General features: G+C 45.3%; 1 protein-coding gene across 1 annotated transcript in view; it reads left to right on the top strand.

Moving 5' to 3' along the window:
• Positions 1-14,563, top strand: part of LGI2 (leucine rich repeat LGI family member 2) — a 28,438-nt gene extending 13,875 nt beyond the window's left edge. Inside the window, exons 7-8 of the mRNA NM_001192816.1 lie at positions 5,392-5,556; positions 13,357-14,563. Of these exons, the coding sequence (NP_001179745.1) occupies positions 5,392-5,556; positions 13,357-14,174 (983 nt within the window). The 3' untranslated portion in view covers positions 14,175-14,563. The remainder of the gene's footprint in view (positions 1-5,391; positions 5,557-13,356) is intronic.
• The last annotated feature ends 1,992 nt before the right edge of the window (positions 14,564-16,555 follow it).

Raw genomic sequence — 16,555 nt, 5'->3', positions numbered from 1 at the left:
AGAAACTCAAAAGACAAAAACTCCAAGAACAAAATACCACATTTAAACTCTACTGCTATCCCCTGATCAAGTAAACAAACAAAAACTCAGAAGTAAAAATTATTTCCAGATATCTTTGTCAATAAGGGACGCCGACAAGTTCTGTCCTTTTCTGAGAGGAAACTTGAAGTCTTATGGAAATGCCCTTGTCTTTCATCACTGAACAGGGACTTATTCAGCTGTGTAATTGGCAGGTGCCCTTTAGCCAGCTGAGGCCACTGGGGGTTTATTTATTGTATTGTAGAGCAGCGCAATAAATCAGAGGTCACGGTCAATGACGTTTGCACCAAAAGGTTGCATTCAAGGCCATGCCATACGAAATGTGAAACCACAGCTCACTGGGGCTCCTTTCTGCCTCTTCTCATTTTTCTGGAAAGTTTTTTAAACCCTACACTGAAGTGAGCAGCTTTTCCGTTGTTCTCTTCACACCTGGCCCTAGTGTGTGAAAAGTGCCAGTCTCAGAGAGAAATAGCTTGGGCTGTAGAGAGCCTTGGAACTCAGGCATCTGTTCCAGACCTGGCATCTCTGGGGTAGCATGAAGTCCTTAACATATTTTGGGCATTCTCTTATATATATTTCTCTTCCCTAACAAGCTTTTTGCTAAAATTTAGAAAGTTAGCACCCCACCCTAGAAGCAAGGAAATGATGATTCTGCCTTTGTACTTGTTTTATCCCCTTAAGGCTCATGAACAAATAAACTCTGGCTCACAGCATCTTCCATCATGAAAAAATGGTGCCAGCAAGCTGTGACCCACCCCCAAATATAGTCCCTTCCTATCTTCTGGCTCAGATCAAGCCTCATCCTCTGCTGCTTTATTTAGGACTAGGGAGGAAATAGGTGAAGAGGGATGGAAGTTGGAAAGTCAAGTCTGAGATTCATGGTACCGGTATTGCATCCTTACACGAGATTGGGGAAGAAGCATATTTTCTCAGTGCCTTGTTTTCCTCTTAGCTCAGGGTTTTAGGAAGGAGTAAATTCTTTAGGTAGATGTCTCACCTTGTTCTTCCCAGGGAGAGGAACGTATGATTACCATCCTGTTCCTAGCGCAGGGGTGTAATTAACACCACAAAGCCACCCCTGGCTGGTTTCAGCTCTCCAGATTAATCACAGTCCCTCCATAACACTCTGCTTCAAGTCTATTTTTAACCACCTCCAAAATCCCTGTTACCTGCTCATGATTCCCCACGTTAGGTGGATAATTCACTAAATTCCTTAGAGGGAGTGAATTTTGCATCCTAATTGTCCCGTTAGCTTCCCTATTTCAGGGCTGATGAAAATGCAAAGAGAAATAATGCATTAATGTGCAGTTTCTCTCCCCATAGGATCAGCATCATGTATAATTTATTTCCTGCAAGTGCTATAAATAGCTATGTAAAAATCTGTTGATTCCAGTGGGAGCAAGGCCTAAATTGTAAGAGTCCTACTGACATCATGAACTTAATCAGATGTGAATGGAAGTGGCAGGGCTTCTTGCAGAGAAGGCCATTAATACTTTAACACTAGTAAATTGATGTCATATCAATATGTGGATTGTTTGAGATCTTTCCACAATGAACGTGCTTTTGCTGTCTCTGACAAGTAATGTAAGAGGGGGATGAGGGAAGATGTTTAAATTCTCCAGGTCCCCTCCCCCATTCACACAAGAACACATTCATCAATCATATTGTTTCCCCCGTTTCTTCCCCTTTTTCTTCTCTTCTTTCTTCCTCCTGTTCCTCCTCCCCTTTTCAGTCAGCAGCATCAAAGAGGGAGAAGGAGTCTCCTATTAAGAACTAGATCTATGAGACTTCCTTGGCGGTCCAGTGGTTAAGATTTTGCCTTCCAGTGCAAGGGGTGTGGGTTCGATCCCTGGTAGGAGGTTAAAATACCACACACCTTGAGGCCAAAAGATGTAAAACAAAAGCAGTATTGTAACAAATTTAATAAAGATTTAAAAAATGGCCCACATTAAAAAAAATTTTTTTAAAAGAATTCTATTTATAATTCAAATGATTTAGGAGTCTGCTTTGTCAGCTAGGATATAGAAAATATTATGAAACCAACGTTTTTGGGGAAATCAATGGAAATAGGGCCATTAGAGGCTAGATTTGTAAAATGCTCTCTATTTTTGGCAGCTCTCTTTCTGGAACTTTTTAAAATAAAAAAATGTAAGCTTTTGGGTCTGTGCGTTGAACAGCCTGCATTTTTAAGCTCACGAGTGCTCATGTTGCTGGGGATTCAGTGTAGGCAGAAGTCTGTGCATACAAGGAGTTGGGGTTATAGTCATCGGGAGTGTTTGTAACCTTGGGCACACTTGGATGAGAAAAGACAAGCAGAGATGCTGGAGGAGGTGATAGCCCTCTTGGCTGTAATTCAAAGAACACGGCTGTACTCGCTGAGTACTCTTCTACCTCCAAGAAAGGGAACAGACCATGGCTGCTCCTGTTCCCTTTCCCATTGACCAGCCTGTGAACATGGAAACCTCTTGCAGCCCCCAGAGCACTTTCTGACTTTTACACTGGGACCACCAGGGCCCACTGGAATGAATCAGGCAAGTTTTCCAATTTTTAGTCTTTGACCAAGCAACGCTGGTATTTGGTGGGTCTTGAGAGAGGAGAGGGAGCCTGGAGCCATGCTGGAGCCCTAAGTCTTCACACAGGCAGCTTCTCACTGTCGTTGTGACATGTATAAAACTCCTGAGTGCAGCCACGGCTGGGCACTCACACTTACCAGCTCTCTCCTGTTGGGTCTCTGCAGCACCCTTGTGAGATAGAAGTGGCTCTCACTTTATTCCTGGGGAATCTGAAGCTCTTTCCTGAGTTCCTGGAGCAGTAGGTGCAGGTGGGTTAGGAGCCATCTGTTCCACCTGCCTTGGTGCTTCTGAATGTTTCAGAAGGGAGTTACCTCCTCCATTCCTGCTGCCTGTCCCCACAGATCCTTGGTCACCTTTTGCTGTCAGAGGTAGAGGCAGCCTTCTCTCTGCTTCTCCCCCTTCTCTCTATACCTGCAAGTGTCCTTCATTCAGGCTCATCCTCTCCCCCGACATCTTCAGAGTAGGCCAGGGTGAGGTCAGCCCTCCCACATTCACCAAGTCAGTAGCTCCTGTCCACTTGCAATGAAATGGGCCCCTCCAAAGAGGTGACACGTATGAACACACACCGCATGTAAAGCACTGTTCTACATGAGTATGAATCATAATAAATGACGAGGAAACTGAGGCCGGGCAAGGTTGGGCAACTTCCCTGAGTTCACTCAGCAAAAAAACAGTCATAACTCAGGCATTTTATCTTAGATGCCGTTACGATGGACACTTACCCCGAGAGATAGCCCAGCAGTGGCCAGAACAGTGGAGGGGACTGCCTCGTGTGTGCTGAGTCTGAGGTCAGCATGTCCACCGCATTGCCTAATCTGTCCCTGACACTGTGCTTGAGAGGCAGGTATCATTGTCCCCATACTGCAGATAAGTAAACTGAGGCCTTGTAGAGGGAAGTGCACAGCCTGGGAATTCAAAGGCAGAAGGTGGTTTCAGGTGGTTTGACTGCAGGCACAGTGCTCTTTCCGGTGCCTCACTCTGCCCTTACTCCTCAGCCCTACTTTCTCCTGCCCCTGACTGGCATTGCTCATCCCACCCCTGTCCATGCTTCCCACCTCAACACTGGCTCAGCTGCTCTGCCACTGACCTGCCTCTGGTCCTTCTGCACTGGCCTTCCTTAGTTATTACCTGGTGTCTGGCCTGTGAATGCCTTTCTCATTTGGCATCTTTGTGAGGCTTCTGAGTCAGTTATTTCTTGAATGGCGGCTGTGAGCGTGTGTCATGGAGACCCAGGCCCTTCCTTAGGAAGCCTTTCCAGAGACACATCATGCTGGTTGTGTGTCAGTGGCCAAGAGCACACCCTCTCTGAGCTTCAGCTTCCGGAGCTAAGATTCCTTGAATTTTTCCAAATGTGACCCTGATATCACTATAGGTAGGTAGGTTTAGTTGCTAAGTTGTGTCTGACTCTTGCAACCCCATGGATTGTAGCCCACCAGGCTCCTCTGTCCATTGGATTTCCCAAGCAAGAATACTGGAGTGGGTTGCCATTTCCTTTTCCACGGGATCTTTCTGACCCAGGAATTGAACTCAGGTCTCCCCTTGCGGCAGACTCTTTACTGACTGAGCTACCAGGATGCCACAAAATTGGAGATTCAATCACTGTGAATAATCACGTGTGAACAATAGTGCCTGATTCTGAGTCCAGTGAGTTAGGACTGGTCCTGTGGATTGTACCCATCAGAACAGGTTTGCAGAGGAGATGGGACTTCAGCAGGCATGGAGAAGGATTGAGAGGGGAAGAAGTGGGCAAAGCCAGGCTTTTCTCATAGGAATGACTTTCCTAAACCAGACATCCACCCTCATTTTATTCTGGGCGCTTTTAGCCTGCCAAGAAGCAGCGAACCCTAAAATATTTCTGGCCAGAGAAATAAACTCTTATGAATGTTTTGGGTTTTTTTTTGTTTTCTTCACTAGTTCTCTGGCTACCCCACACACTAACTATTCTTGCATCCAATGGCATGTTAACCCTGTTTCTTGGTGACACTGTACATTCCTACCAAGATTTCAGACAGTGAGTCATTGTAGCTCAGGGGAGCGATACAGATGACGGGTATTGACTTACCACTAAATGGAGGAGCAGAGCGTGTGCTCAAATAGGATGACTTCTATGCTGCTGGAAAATTTAAGATCTCCTGCAACTGCCCTCTGAGCTGCAGAGTGTTGCCCAGATCCCAGGTACTGCCATACTTAGCACTGTACGAGGCTAGTAATCAGTAAACACACTTAGGTTAACTTCCCCAAACTGTGGGCTTTATAAACCTCCGAGACCTAGTCAGAGAGTTCAGTTTGGTTTCCAAAAGTGCCTTTTTGGGAGTTAACTTTCACTTTTCTTTACTACTGGGACTATTCTGAGTGAGCTAAAAATACAGCATCTCGAAAAGGAATTTAACCACAGCATCCCGTCTTCACACAGTAAATTTCATGGTAATTTCAGGAATGTTACTCTGCAGCATCCTTGCTGTCCTGTCTTTTTGAAAGCCAGGTCTCACCAAATTTGTTTAAAACTTTGAGATACTCTAGCCAAGCTCGTGAGCTATTTATCTCAAGGAAGCTGTGTAAGAAGCTGTGCGTTCAATCTGCTAATCCCATGCAAGCCAGAACCCTCTGGAATCTCTCAGACTGAAACATGCTGGGATGTGTGGTGTTCTCTCCCACCCTCCCTTCTCCCCAGTCTTCTTTGGAATCAATGAGAGAAAAGATAGAAGGGGTGAGGGTAGCGGTCTGTAATTCTCACAGGAGATCTCATGGGGACTTTTTTTTTTTAAACACACATTCCCAGATTTTGTTGTTCATCAGACTCTGCCCTACCAGTCAGTTTCAGTGGATACGTTCAACTCCAAGAATGACGTGTACGTGGCCATCGCTCAGCCCAGCATGGAGAACTGCATGGTGCTGGAATGGGACCACATCGAAATGAATTTCCGGAGCTATGACAACATTACAGGTGTGTTGTGGCTTTGACTGGATGTACTGACCTCATTTCAGAGTAGTCTAAAACCCGGGAGAGAAGAAATGTTCTTTGTCATCCTGAGAGGGAGCTTGGCTCTCCCACTTGATTTGATTTGGGAACACTTTCCAGCCTACCCACTTCTCTCCAACTTTTTCTGGATGTGGTGAGTTATGGTGCAAACAGAAAGCTCAGGTGGTGATTCTACTTACTGTTGGTGATCCTTTTGTAAAGGGAGAGGGTGATGGGGGGCCTGTGGTGGGAAGCACTTTCCTGAAATGGGGAGAAGTCACTTCTAGAATCCCTTGATTTTGAACAGTCATGACAGCCTAAGACTGCACCAGCTTTCTAGCAGCTATATGCATCCTTTGACTTTTGTGATGCTGGTAACTAGAATGTTAATACATACACACACGCACACACACAGTCTCATGCACACAAGTGTGGACACACACACAACACACAGACACACACTCTGTAGCTGTTTCTACTGCCCCCTGGCCAGGCCCTGATGATCACTGCTTTGTTTTAGCGTGTGCATGCAAAGTTGCTTCAGTTGTATCCAACTCTTTGTTACCCTATGGAATATGGCATTCCAGGCTCCACAGTCCATGGGATTCTCCAGGCAAGAATACTGGAGTGGGTTGCCATGCCCTCCTCCAGGGGATCTTCCCAACCCAGAGATCAAACCCAGAGATCTTTTATGCCTCCCGCTTTAGCAGGCAAGTTCCACCTGGGAAGCCCTTCCTTTTAGTAAATACATACAAAATAAGCATAAATGGCTTCCTAAATTCAAACCTTTGGGATAAGACTTGGTGATTCATTCAGTGCTGTCACTGAATCCCAGTGTCTTAGAGCTACTAAAAATAGACCATCTACTTGCTTTTTAAATAAGTGGATAAAGTCAAAATAATCTTTCAAAGACTTCTGTATTGAAATGCAATCTAATCATAATCCTGACTTTACAAACAGCACCGTTAACTGTGGCCCCGTGTGCGGGTTTCCTTCTGTGATTCCTGGTCTGATTGCAGCAGCATCTTGCTGCTGCAGAGGGGGCACGTCCAGGTAGCATTTCAGGGTCCAGAGGCTCCTAGGAACCTCTCAAGCCCAAGGTGGCCTTGCCACAGGTGCAGGGATGCAGGGAGAGAGACGCTCACCATTGGAGGCAGAGCTGCTAATGAGCCTGATCTGGCGAGAGGTCTGTGAGACGTACATCTCGATGCTCCAAGATGCCATCTGGCCTCCCAGTGCTGAGCCCACATTCCTGGGGAGCAGCCTTACTCACTCCAAGTGCAGACTCAGCACAGGTGAGTGCTGCGGTTCACAGTGCAGTGCACGATGGAGGGAAGCCCAGGCCTCAAGACCCAAGAGCCAGTCCATGTTAGAAGAAAAAGGAGGGTGAGAGAGGGACTCGCTTTGTTACCTGCAAGGTTTTTTGCTTGTGCCTTTTCTCTGACCTGGAAGATCGGCAAGGGCTAAGTGAACCAGCCCCTCTGCCTTCTCTCCTGCCTCCCACTTGAGGAAGTAGGAGCAGAGTGAAGTTGTGCCTTAAAGCAAGGAGTTCTGATGCCAGTGCTTCATGCTGGCCCTGGCTGTGGGCTTACCGGGATCCAGGCACTGGTTAGTCTCATCGGAACTCACAATAGCTATTTGAGGCGTTACTGCAGGTCCCCTGCCCATAGGTAGAGGACAAGCACCATTCGTTCAAGAGAGAGGAGGTGTATAAAGCATAAAGAGCTCAGGGTTTGAAAATCTATGAATGTGGGTTCTACTCCTGACTCCGCTATGGGCTAGGAAGTAGCTGTGGCCTCTGACCCTCAGCTTTCTCATCTGTGAAATAGGCAGGAGACTTGCCTCACTTGGGTGTGAGGACTGGATAAGTGCAGGCACAGCGCAGGCAGTTCCTAATGCCGATTTCCTTCTCACCTTTATGAATGAAGAGATGGAGGCTCGGGTATGTTGAGCCACTCTGCTGTCACTTCCAAGGCAGAGCCCAGGGTTCATCACTGCTCATCCCTCCCTTTCCCTCTCCTGTTTGACCTTGGTCGAAAGCAACAGCACTGCCCTGCATCTGCCCTTCCTACACACTGTTTAGGTCACAGCACCAGGTTCTTCAAGCCATTCGTTCATTCATTTGTTCACTCAAAGGTTTCTTAAGCACTTACTCTGAGCCAAGCCCAGTCTAGGTGCGGGGGCCATAGCAGTGAACAAGCCACAGGAAAACCTCCACCCTCAAGGAGTTTGTATTATAATGGTGGAGAGAAAAAGAGGCAAAACAAGGCAAATAATTGTCATACATACAAAGCATTAGATGGCAGCATGCTAAGAGGGGAAAAGGCTGCAGGGAGGAAAGATTTGAAGTGCTAGGCGTGGAAGGATTGAAATGTTACATAGAGTGTCTGGTAGAGGCTTCATTAAGGAGGCATCTGAATAAAACCTGTGGGACATGAGGGCTTGATGCACATGGACAGCAGGGGTTGGAGGAGGTGGAGAACATTCCGAAGAGCAAGTACAAATGTCCAGAGGCAGGAGGGTATTTTTCCTGTTTGATGAACATGCAGGTGGCTAGTTTGGCTTGGACAGAGTGGTCCAGGGGCCGTTGCAGGAGACAAAGTCAGAGAGGCTAAAGAGCTGCTCCTGAGGGCTTTGCAGGTCCTGCCAAGGACTTGGGTTTTTACCTGAGTCATGGAGGACTTTGTGCAGGCATCAGCCAGTCTACACGGAAGATTTGGGTGCCTGCTACAGAGTGCTAGGTTGTGTGCAGCTGCTGAGTGGAGAGTAGTCTATGTGTGGGGAGGGGACAAAAGTGGAATCAGAGAAAGTAGTTGAAGGGCTGTTGCAAGGGTTCAGGCAAGTGACCTGGCAGAGGCCACAGAACTGGTGGGTAGGAAGTGGTGAGGGCAGAGTGGGTGAGGCTAGAGCCAGGACTGGAGCTTGCTGGTTTCCAGGGACTCCTTGGCCTCTCAGGGTCGAAGTCTGAATCTTCCGAGAGGTGGCAGATGGACACAAAGCCCACGGCGATCTGCCTTACAGCAAGCCCAAGAAATGAGCTACAACAGCTCATTAAGCTTTGTGTTTGTTAAGCTTAGGAACACCAACATGACACTGTTTTTTCATAAATTTGGCTCTGGATCTTTCTAACTGATGACTTTGGCTGAGTTTTAACATCCATGAGCCTCTTTCATCTGTAAAATGGTAATTTCATGAATTCCCATTTCATCTGTAAAATGGGATCATAGTGTTGGGCCCACGGGAATTTAACTGGGTAGCTTATATAACACTTAGCATGGGGCCTGGCATATAGTAAATTCTTAACAATTGGGATATCAGTTGAAGATAAAAAATAAACACGTGATTCTCCTTCCTTGCTGCCACCACTAGGGAGATCCACGAGCTTCAGATATTTTACTTAATTTACGAAAGCACACAGAATTCATGCATCAGGGTCCCAACACACCTTTCCAAACACATATTGCCAATTTTCTGTCAATGCTTTCTGATCACATCTTACAATTCAGCCACCTCACTTTCTTTTGTTTCTCCCTTTACTTGGATTTCCAGGTTCAAATGCAGCCTCCTACAGGGAGCATTCTTTGATTACCTTATTAGAATGATTTACCTGTTCTCTCTGCTCTCATAATACATGAATTTCCATTAAACACAAATGACATTCACTGTCACATAATTTTTCACTTAGAGGAAGGCAGCTCATATTTATGTGCTCAGTGATTCATAAGTCGTTTCTTCCCTCAATCACACAGCCTCATAGTGTGTACTATTGTCTGTATTTTATAGTGAAAAAATCAACAACCAGAAGCGGCTCTCCTTCCCCCATTGACCCTAACTCTTTGACTTCAGTAAAAATGTCTCTACAACTTTCCAAGTGTAGGAATGCCAGGACCAGCAGAGAATGGCCTGAGGGAGGCAGGGGAGAAGGATGGTTACAGAAGCAAGGAGATCAGTCGTTCTTTGGAGGAAGGAGTGTGACTCGCTAGAATTCAGCCTGGTATGAAGAAAAGCTCTGTAGCTCACACAAGCTGGGCATACGACAAATGGATGAGCCAGGGCACAGCCCTGAACCACTTGCCTTAAACCAGACCAGGGCAAATGTGGGCTGTTCTTCCCTCTCAGGGCTGTGCATGCCTCATTTATCATGTTTGATCACATGGTGATCCCAGAGTCAGCAAGGGCTGGGCAGGCTTTTCTCCATTCACGCCTGGCAAGTCTGGGGCTCCAAGGAATGGTAGGGACACATGCTTCCTCTTCTGTGGCCCTACTGGGCATCATGCAAAAGGGACATCTGTCTTCTAGTAGGAGAGGGAGACCCAGGGTCATGACTCCCATCCCCAGCTTTGCTCCTTACATCTTCTTTCTACGTAACTTAACTCTCCTATTTTGGGTTAATTTCATTTGCTTTTTGATTTCTGTCCACTAAATATGTTGCAGCATCTCTCCTCCTAGATTAAAACACACACACACACACACACACACACAAGATTTCTTATGCTGTTGCAACTCCATTAACTACAACTTCATAAGCTACCCCTGGACAGAGGTGTTATGGAGCATCTCCAAGAAAGGAATTCTTTCTGTCTCACATGGCCCCTCTGCTGAGACCCCAGAGCAGGGACCTCCATAGCTAAGGCCTCAGGGGAACAAGGAGCATGCACCTCAATTAGCGTTGGCAGGTGGGAGTCAGAAGTTTCTGAGAAGCGGTTTAATAGCTTAAACTCAGAAGTCTTAAAAATGTGCACAACATCTGCCCTGCAATCTCTCCACTGCCAGATGGTTTTCAAAAACAGATTTCCCTGCAAGGAAACATACTATCTACAATAATGAAAAACTGAAAATAACTGCAATGTCCAGCAGTAGGGGATTAGTTAAGTAAGATATGGTGTCTTCATGCAATGGAATATTATGTAGTGTTAAAATCCAAGTTGTAGAAGATGCAGTAACATGGGAAGATGTTCACAACATAATGGTCAAGGGGAAAAAGTAGCCTATAAAAAGTCCGTGTATACTGTAAGTGCATATCTATTTTTTCCTCATTTCTTTTCTTTTTTAATTTATTTTTTTATTGAAGGATAATTGATTTACAGAATTTTATTGTTTTCTGTCAAACCTCAACATGAATCAGCCATAGGTGTACATATATCCCCTCCCTTTTGAACCTCCCTTCCATCTCCCTCCCCATCCCACCCTTCTAGATTGATACAGAGCCCCTGTTTGAGTTTCCTGAGCCACACAGCAAATTCCCATTGGCTATCTATTTTACATATGGTAATGTAAGTTTTCATGTTACTCTTGCCCAAGTCTATTTTTAAAAAGCACCTTTGAGTATGTGCAGAGATTGGCAATTAAAGAACTATATCAAGATATTAAGTGTTATTTCAGCATTTTCAGTTGAAGTGATTTTTTAAATTTCCTTCTTTGTGCTTTTTGGTACATTGGTAGTGGAGTGTGGGCTGGAATGAGACTCCCTGGATTTGAGTCTCAGACTCTACCACATGGTATAATAGCTGTGTGACCTTATATAAGTTACTGAACTTTTCTATGCCTTTATAGAATGAGGATCATGGTGATGGTAATAAGAATACCAGCCTCATAAGACTGTTGTAAGTATTCCATGGGTATATACTAAGTATATAGTAAGCATGTAAAGGACTTAGAATAGTGCCTTTATAAGTGTTATCTATTATTATTTTCAAAATTTGCTTTGATGAACATTAAAAAATTAGTTTTCAACAAAGGAAAGGGACCAGGTTCTTGCTGGGAAGCCAAAGCAATGGAAGAGAAAAGTAAATACCACCCTATAAACCAGTCACCATGTTCCCCCAAAGTTAATACTAAGAATAGAAATTGGGTAATTATCCTTGTAATTTACAGACCAAATTCGCTTTGGTCCAAATTGCCTAGGATATAAGGGGAAAGAAATAACTTTTAATTGAATGACCTACATGGAGGGTCAGTACTATTTGAGATGTGGATGGTGCTATTGTTCTCTGGCTGGAATGGATGGAGGGTCAGTACTATTTGAGATGTGGGCGGTGCTATTGTTCTCTGGCTGGGATGGGAAGACTGGGGAGACTTTGAGGGAGACTCTGGGTGCAGACGGGGAGAGGATGGTGGGAGCTGAGCCAGACAGAGGAGTCATGACTGAAAAGGTTCCCCTTTTCCTGCAAAGTTCCGGTGTGGTGCTGCCACAGCTGAATCATTCAGATGGTGGCTCATCAGCAGGTATTCCTGCAGCACCTGCTCTGGGCAGTTGCTAAAGAGTCGCCTCTAAGTCCTGATTCCTAGTGTTTTAACCATCAAGAGAAGAAACCCATTTAATTGCTTCATTCTGACCTGTGGAGCTAGGAATAGCATGCAGACAATTTGTGTCTTAGTGAATTTCCTGAATTATGTACCTGCCTCTAAAGACACCAGAGGCCAAGGTGACCAACACTTACCTATTTCTCTGGAGATACATTTAAACTATTTTTTTAATTGTGGGAAAATATACATAATATAAAATTTACCATCTTAACTATGTTTGTGTGCTGTCCAAGACAAGCATCGATCCCCAGAATTCATCTTGAAAAACTGAAACTCCATGCCTATTAAACTGTAACTCCTCTTTCTCTCCTGCTCTCAGGCCCTGGGTACCACCCTTCTGCTTTCTCTCTCTACTGCCTCCTCTAGGGACCTCACATGAGTGGAATCACACACTATTTGCCTTTTTGTGACTGCTTACATCAGTTAGCCTAATGTCTTCAACATTCATCCATCACATCGCATGTGTCAGAATTTCCTTCCTTTTTAAGGTGGTACAGTATTCCGTGATGTGTATTACCACACTTTATCTATTAATCCATCAATGGACACTTGGATTGTCTCTGCCTTTTCACTATTGTGAATGATGCTTCTGTGAACATGGTGTTCTTCAAGACCCTGCTTTCAATTCTTCGGGTCTAAACCCAGAAGTAGAATTCCTGGATCATATGGTAATTCTTTGTTAGGATTTCTGAAAACTGCCACACTTTTTTCCACAATGGCTACATGTTCACAAGAATACCAGTTTCACGATGGACAAGCACTTTTTAAAATTTACCTAAAGACTTTATTAGTTACCAATTTTTAAATACAAGTTAGATTTACATAATTATTTATCCTTTTCATCCTCTTGATTAAACTCAAAATATTCTGGTTAATATGTTCTTATTTAATACAGTTGATTTACCTGAAGAAATTCTTGTTTTATATAGTTTGAAGTGAAGTGAAGTCGCTCAGTCGTGTCCGGCTCTTTGCAACCCCTTGAACTACTATATAGTTTAGATTTACATAAACAAATATTTACTCTGTTCATTGTTGTTTGTTATTTCTTTTTTTTTTTTTTAAATTGAACTACAGTTGGTTTACAATATTGTGTTAGTTTCAGGTATACAGCAAAGTGATTCCATTTTGTATACATATGTATGTATTTCAGATTATTCTCCATTATAGATTATTGCAAGACAGTGACCATAGTTCCTTGTGCTATACAGTAGGTCTTGTTGTTTATCTATTTTATATACAGTAGTATGTACCTGATAACCCCATACTCCTAATTTATCCCTCCCTGCTTTCCCCTTTGGTAACCGTAAGTTTGCTGCCTATGTTTGTGAGCCTGTTTCTGTTGTGTAAATAAGTTTACCTGTATTATTTTTAGACTTCACGTGGAAGTGGCATCATATAACATTTGTCCTTCTCTGACTCTGGACAAGAGTTTCTCACAGTGGCTGTCCTAACCCCCCTCTCTCCTCTTCTGGAGCACAGGTCAGTCCATCGTGGGCTGCAAGGCCATCCTCATCGAAGACCAGGTCTTTGTGGTGGTGGCCCAGCTCTTCGGCGGCTCTCACATTTACAGATACGACGAGAGCTGGACCAAGTTTGTCAAATTCCAAGACATAGAAGTGTCTCGCATTTCCAAGCCCAACGACATTGAGCTGTTTCAGATCGAGGATGAGACGTTCTTCGTCATCGCCGACAGCTCCAAAGCCGGTCTGTCAACTGTGTATAAATGGAACAGCAAAGGATTCTACTCATATCAGTCCCTGCACGAGTGGTTCAGGGACACGGATGCTGAGTTCGTGGATATAGATGGAAAATCACACCTGATCCTGTCCAGCCGCTCCCAGGTCCCCATCATCCTCCAGTGGAATAAGAGCTCGAAGAAGTTTGTCCCCCACAGTGACATCCCCAACATGGAGGACGTGCTGGCTGTGAAGAGCTTCCGCATGCAGAACGCCCTCTACCTGTCCCTCACCCGCTTCATCGGGGACTCCAGGGTCATGAGGTGGAACAGCAAGCAGTTTGTGGAGATCCAGGCTCTACCGTCCCGGGGGGCCATGACCCTGCAGCCCTTTTCTTTTAAAGAGAATCACTACCTGGCCCTGGGGAGTGACTACACGTTCTCCCAGATATACCAGTGGGATAAAGAGAAGCAGCTCTTCAAAAAATTTAAGGAGATTTATGTGCAGGCGCCTCGTTCCTTCACAGCCGTCTCCACTGACAGGAGAGATTTCTTTTTCGCATCCAGTTTCAAAGGGAAAACAAAGATTTTTGAACACATAGTTGTCGACTTAAGTTTGTGAAGGTGTGATTGGTGAAGTTAAAAGACACGTAGCTTTAGCTCTTACATGAGAGAACTGAGGGGTGGGGGGTGGGGTGGGAAAGAAGCCAGGTTCACATCTCCGAAACTGAAAATGCACTAGGGAAATAGTTAGAAGTTTGCAAACTTTTAGAACTCATATTTTAATCAGGGATTGCATTTATTGGCTAACTGCATGACACGTCCATTCTCCCACTTAAAAAGACATCCTAAAGCCTGTAATTACTGAGAAAAGAGTACAGCATTAACTCTTACCATCTAGGGACGTAATAAGCTTTTTTTTTTTTTTCCTTTTAATGAGGAAGGAGAAAACTCGATAAGTTGGGACCGCTCTTATAATGAAATAAAAACAAACAAACAAAAAAGACCAAATACACTTTGGGCCCTTCTCATTCCATTGTAGCAGTCTATTGGGTAAGAATGCTTAAAGTCAGAGACAGCTGAAAAGATTTGCTGATGATCAGTTTAAAATCTGATAACAACTCAGCAGTGCTATTTTGAGCCTTTCCAGTTTCCTGAATCCCCCCTAATAGCAGAGCCTTGATTATTTCATTGGTTCCTATAGATGGATCTTCATCACGGGTGTGTTAACAAAATAAGGTTTAACATTGCTTTCTCTGCTACAGAGAAAGTATTCTGCTGACACGCATGCTGGTCTATCACGGCTGCGGGCCCAGAAGTGAGACGAAGGCGATTCTCCCTCTGCTCGTGCTTCAAAGCTGACCCCCGCAGTGGCCAGCACAGTCGTGCTCATTTAATGCTTTCCACGACTCATGTGCTTCTCTGGACCCAACCTTTGAGTGCGTGGGTAACCTGCAGGCAGGCCAACAACTGAATGGTGCTTTTTATTCTGTCCTAGAGCAGTAGAACAGGTATTTTCATCTGATGAGCATTTGGTAGAGTTTTTGAAGTCAGATTTTGTGGAGTCAAAAAAGGGTTTGTACAACTCTCGACGTTCTTTGAAACCTAGAGATGAGTCTGCGATGGATGCGTGTTTTGCCCTCGGGGCGACTTAGTATGTCACGTAATTGAAATACTGCCTGCCCCCCTGCCCCTGTTCCAGTCCTGCTTGGTCCGCTTGCTGGTACTGTGGCCGCCAGCCAGTCCTTCTGAAGGTGCTGCTGCATCAGATTGCAGAACCCCGGCATTCATGGTGGCAGTGCCCCTTCCCCTCCCAGCCCATTAGCAGCAGAAACCCACACCCTCACATGGGGTCACGTGCCAGCAAGGCCTCACCCTGTACAGGCCGGGCTCTGGGGGGTGGGGGGTCTCTAGCTGATCCAGAGGGACCAGGTTTGGAGCCAGACGCAATGAATCCCCATCCACACTCAGGGGACACGGTGACCTCTTTGGTCTGGACGGTGTGGGAAGCTCATGGGGTCTGGTTTTGTAGGAGGTTCCAGGTGGATAGTCTGCCTGGCTAGGGGGTTCTCTTCAGAGTATATGAAGTGGAAGCTTTCAGGGGTGGCTCTCCAGTAAGTTCTCTTCTGGCTGCAAAAGTAGCACACTCATCTTATACTGTATTGCTGTTTTTTAATGATTGTTTGCCAAGTCATGCGTAGGTAGATGTTTTGTCACAAATATGAATGTGTTTGTTGTTTCCAGACTTTGAGCAATGCAGATCAAGGCCATAAATAGCACTTAGAGAACGATGCCCAGGGTCACGGCAGCACTCCTGCGGACGTTCTGGGACTGCAGGCTCAGGGCTTCCAGCCCAACTCACCCACACACAGTAGCGTTGCTGCTCCAAACTTTCCTGCTAAACATGAGTGAACAGGGAAAAAAGTGGTTAGTTTTCATTTTTAAGCACAAATCATTCTTTTCTTCTATGTTTTTTGCCTTCCTGGTTTATTTGAATTGACTACAAATACCAGATCCTCAGGCTTTCCAGGTGGCTCAGTGGTAAAGAATCCACCTGCCAATGCAGGAGACATGGGTTCAATTCCATGGGTTCAAATGGCAACCCACTCCAGTATCCTTGCCTGGAGATTCCCATGGACAGGGGAGCCTGGCGTGCTACAGTCCATGGGGTCGCAAAGAGTCAAACACGACTTAGCAACTAAACAACAACAAACCCAAATCCTCACATCAGAGGCTGAAGGTGGGACAGCTCTGCCTTTCCCTCCAGCTGTCAAGATGGACTGCCTATGCTTTCTGGCACCTGGAATCCCTCAGACGAGCCTGGCAGAAAAGCAGGCACTTGACAAGAAGTGTAGGAGGCATTTAGACCATCCCAGCATTTGCGCCAGGTCGCAGTGATGTTCCTGGTGTCAGCGGCTGGTAGAGGAAGCAACAGGGCATCTTCTCCATTGCTGCCTCCTCAGAGCAGTGACCACCTTCTCAGCCTTGCCTTTCAGGGTGGAG

The sequence above is a fragment of the Bos taurus genome, chromosome 6 (assembly GCF_002263795.3).
Source record: "Bos taurus isolate L1 Dominette 01449 registration number 42190680 breed Hereford chromosome 6, ARS-UCD2.0, whole genome shotgun sequence".
NCBI classification, from domain to species: Eukaryota; Metazoa; Chordata; class Mammalia; order Artiodactyla; family Bovidae; genus Bos; species Bos taurus.
The sequence above is the reverse complement of the archived record's forward strand: the minus strand, read 5'-3'. Positions and strand labels throughout refer to the sequence as shown.